General features: G+C 35.9%; 1 protein-coding gene across 2 annotated transcripts in view; it reads left to right on the top strand.

Annotated features, from left to right (window-relative positions):
* LOC107639233 (probable pectate lyase 8) overlaps window positions 1–4,227 on the top strand; it is a 6,049-nt gene extending 1,822 nt beyond the window's left edge. Inside the window, exons 4-7 of one of the 2 annotated variants that reach the window (XM_016342709.2) lie at window positions 2,106–2,748; window positions 2,830–2,933; window positions 3,391–3,529; window positions 3,654–4,226. In XM_016342709.2, the coding sequence (XP_016198195.1) occupies window positions 2,106–2,748; window positions 2,830–2,933; window positions 3,391–3,529; window positions 3,654–3,875 (1,108 nt within the window). In that variant the 3' untranslated portion in view covers window positions 3,876–4,226. Of the gene's footprint in view, window positions 1–2,105; window positions 2,749–2,829; window positions 2,934–3,390; window positions 3,530–3,653 lie in introns of both variants that reach the window. The other variant, XM_021121099.1, reaches the window with a different exon arrangement.

Here is a 4,676-nt window from a genome sequence, read left to right on the forward strand (position 1 = left end):
ATTTTATAGTCTAAAATTAAAATAAATCAATTAATTTTAAAGTTAATTAATGTTAGTTGGAAAAAAAAAATAGTTCCCTAAATTATCAAAATATATTCCTCATACTTGCCGTACCACAAATCATCAAAATTCTCGCTTCATATTATACTCAGAAATATAATTCTAGCTTTACTAACTCTTCATCACGTTCTGAAGTTCCTTTTCATAGTTCTAAGGAATCGACCACCATGTTCTACGTACTTAGATGAGATCTCTTAAAAAAAGCTCGAAGTCTATGTATTGTATTGGCCAGCTGAAGCACGTGCAAATGTCTTGAGATCCGGCCATATCGCTCATAATAAATTTCTTGTTTTTTTTTTTTCTATCCAAAAAAGATTTTCCAATCACAATTCCTATATTGATACCTAAAATTCTAAATTCGAAGTTTCATAACATCATTTGACGAGTCACTTTTCCTTAACTAAACAGATGACTCAATTAATTTCCTCATTACATTGAAGCTTAGCGGTCCCCCTTCATTCTTTTTCCTTGTCACATTCATTGGTTGAAACTAGCTAATGGTGAAAGTAAAAGCTACATTCTCCCATGTCTGCTTTGATAAAATATGTCCTTTTTTTTAATTTTATTCTCACTTTTTCTAAATTTATCAAGTGCACTATCAATTCCAAATTAATCTGAGAGTAAATATGCCCGGGAATACGTTGTAGCAACCAATGCAATAATATTATTTGCCAACAAACAACAGTTGGTGTGCATCAATTTAAACATCAAACTATCATTAATTAGATCAAATTATGGATTCTATTCATCATCCATAGTTTTTCATTCTTTAGTTTGAAAGAACATTTTTTCCAATTACTTGAAATTCTTCCAAATCCCAGGGGATTGTTCAATACCAGTGGATCACTATTATAGATCATGGATAAATTAGTTGCATGCATCATCCATTTCTCACAGATCATAAGGTCCTAATTGCAGTCACATACCAACAGAGTAAAGTTTGTGCATGTTATTATCAAATGCCTTTAACCCTCCTTATTATCTTTTAATTCCATCACCTATAGAGAACAAAACACAATGTTCAACTCAGATTATCAAAAGAATTATGCAGTCTCCACAACCTCCCTCGTGGGGAAGCCATATGGATGGGCTACCTGTCTCCAGCTTCTCCAGCCTGTCTACAAGAACACATCAGATCTAATTTAATTTCACTTTACCGCAACACGCTTTCTATACATAGCTTGTATTTTTATTTTTTGGCTCATCTAGGAAGCTAGTGTCTGACACATCTACATTATTCAACGAGACCTCCATGAGCCTAATAAATGAAAATGACTTATATTCAGGAATTAATGAATAAATATTTTGGCTTGCACCACCGACACCCAAGGTACATAAACTATGCAAAAACAAACCCCCCAAACCACCACCACCACCACCACCACCACGACGTTGGCATTTATTTGTAGTAGGGAAAATGAGGTAAGATGCCAACCCCCGATTTTCCGTATGCACCATATCATTCTATCCGTATTCGTGATTAATGTAGACCCACATGATCTAGTCTCATCTGTGGTTGGTCTGGGGCTTCGATAATGTAATCACTGTTCAAACATGTGACTTGGTACAGTGTAAGCCTGAACTTCCTTATTAAACAATTTTTAAGCATTTAATTGAGTTTGATATTTTAATTCACGTTTAAATATTATCGCTCAAATGTTTATTAAGGTGGCATTGGAATAATTTAACATTCTTTTATGAGGAAACTATTAGTGTTAAGATAATTATATTTAGATTCTTTTTATAAAATATATAGAAAACATATGTACGATAAGGTCCTACTACTAGTTATTTTTAATAATTAATTTTTTTATGTTCACTACATAATACTTTTAAATTTTAAATTAGAGAGTCTTTTAATTATTTTGGATATATAATTTAACAAAATGAAATCATCCAAAAGATCATAAATAATGCATAATTATTAAAGGTGATGATTACGTGATTGTTAAAAAAGTGCATATGATACCAGTCAACTAAACACACAAAAAAGTGCATGCATAAGCTAGTCTTCTTATTTTTTTATTCTTTAATTTTGGGAACAGGAGCATCCGCAATCACACGGTAAGAAGGAATCTGAACTTCTTCTCATGTGGGACCGGGAACCCAATAGACGACTGCTGGCGCTGCGACCGCAGCTGGTACCTCCGACGCAAGCGCCTCGCCACCTGCGCCATTGGCTTCGGCCGCAACGCTATCGGAGGCCGCGACGGCCATTACTATGTCGTCACGGACCCATCCGACGACGACGCCGTGAACCCGAAGCCCGGCACCCTCCGCTATGCCGTGATCCAAGACAGGCCTCTCTGGATCGTGTTCAAGCGAGACATGATCATCACACTCAAGCAAGAGCTCATCATGAACAGCTTCAAGACAATTGACGGCCGCGGCTTCAACGTCCATATCGCCCACGGTGCCTGCATCACCGTCCAGTTCGTCACCAACATTATCATCCACGGCATCCACATCCACGACTGCATCCAAACCGGTAACGCCATGGTTCGCAGCTCTCCTTCGCATTACGGCTGGAGAACCCTCGCTGACGGTGACGGCATCTCTATCTTCGGCGCCAGCCATATCTGGATTGACCATAACTCCCTGTCTAATTGCTCTGATGGGCTTATTGATGCCATTATGGGATCTACTGCCATTACAATTTCTAACAACTACTTCACTCACCACAATGAGGTAAGACAATGTTAAAAACTGTTTTCCTCAAATTAGGAATTAGGATGGTTGCTTAGCTTGGATTGAAATATTTTGTTTCAGGTTATGTTACTGGGCCATAGTGATTCTTATGTAAGAGACAAGCAGATGCAAGTCACCATTGCTTATAACCATTTTGGGGAGGGTCTAGTCCAAAGGATGCCAAGGTAACTAATACTGAAAGTTTTGTCCAAAGTCATGATGATGATGATGGTGGTGATGTTTATTATTATTAATTGATATTCTCATATTGGTAAATCATCTTGGATTAGGTCACTTAAATCTTGGGATTTCTTAATTTCTGTTTTTTATTTGTTATTTTAAATTCCCCGTTTTTGTTATCTTATATTAGTGCTGGGCTCTGGGAGGTCCATTTTAAAATTGACAGCATTAGGCATGAAAAGGTAAATAATATGTTCGTCCAACAAAAAACTCATTAATGAGAACAGAGTCTCAAAGTATAACCAAATAAAGAATGAAATAGAATTTTTTTTCTTTAATAAATTAATGATAATAATAATAAAATGAGTGACTTTGAAAAAAGATGGTAATTGAGTGATAAATAATTCTGCATGCTTCTGAAACTTGTGCTAGCAATGGATTAATTGATCATCGGAATTGCAGGTGTAGACATGGATATTTTCACGTGGTAAACAATGATTATACCCACTGGGAAATGTATGCAATTGGTGGCAGTGCCGATCCCACAATTAACAGCCAAGGCAATAGATACCTTGCCCCTCTGGATCATTTTGCTAAGGAGGTAATTAACTTGGTTACTTAGTACTAAGCGTGTACATTAACATTAATTAGCAGTGGCATTCAGTTGATCATGATGTTGAAACAAAACTTTTATCATTGAAACGTGGGAAAACGGATCTTCACAGGTGACAAAGAGAGTATTAACAACAGAATCCACATGGAAAAAATGGAATTGGAGGTCTGATGGAGACCTTATGTTGAATGGTGCCTATTTCACTTCATCAGGAGCAGGAAATGCAGCTAGCTATGCTAGAGCCTCAAGTTTGGGGGCCAAATCTTCTTCTTTGGTTGGAACTCTTACCTCTGCTGCTGGTGTTCTTAACTGCCGCAGGGGTTTCATGTGTTAATAATATGCAAACACTACCAGCCACCAATACAAACAAAGGAAAACTCAATTAGGAAAAGTGAAAAATATTAAACACAGAAGAGAGAGAGAGAGAGAAAGAGAGAGAGAGAGAGGGATGTAGGAAAGGAATGCAGAAAGAAAGTTCCTACTTTCCATTCCTTCTCTTATTATTGCGTTGTTACAGATATATTGAGTGAGTATTGCAGCAATTGGTCATACCTACTGTTTCTTACTTTTTCTTTTCACTAGTTAGATATTGGAAAAATATTGTACATTTTATGTCGAATGTTATCAAATTGTTTAACAATTAAATCAAACTTGATAAGATTGAAGTCATCACCGCCTCTAAGCATTCAAGTTAATTAAACATTGTCTCTTCAAGATTGTTGCTACAAATGATTCTTGAAGATTTAAATCTTTTAACTAGTCATAGATATAACTTAGTTATTAATGTTGTATATTATGGTTGCATTGTTTATCAAACTTAATCTCACATAAAAAAGAACTATGAAACTTCAAATCTTTATATATTGGTTCAAAAGCATGTGCAAAAGAATTAAACGATAAGCTGATGCACTCTAACATATCTATGGGTGACAAAAATAAAAAGGCTTCTGATCACTGTTGACCATGAAGTGGAGCCGGGTTATCACTCTTAAGCTTTTTAATTTGTTTTGGACAAAAATGAGATGGCTTTTAACCGTTGTTGATCATGAAGTAGAGCTTTAGAACATTGCAGAAAATTAGTTGGCAAATAAGAACTTTCACTACAAGAATTTCAAATTATACTGACGGCTTTACA

This window comes from Arachis ipaensis, chromosome B04, assembly GCF_000816755.2.
Source record: "Arachis ipaensis cultivar K30076 chromosome B04, Araip1.1, whole genome shotgun sequence".
Lineage (NCBI taxonomy): Eukaryota > Viridiplantae > Streptophyta > Magnoliopsida > Fabales > Fabaceae > Arachis > Arachis ipaensis.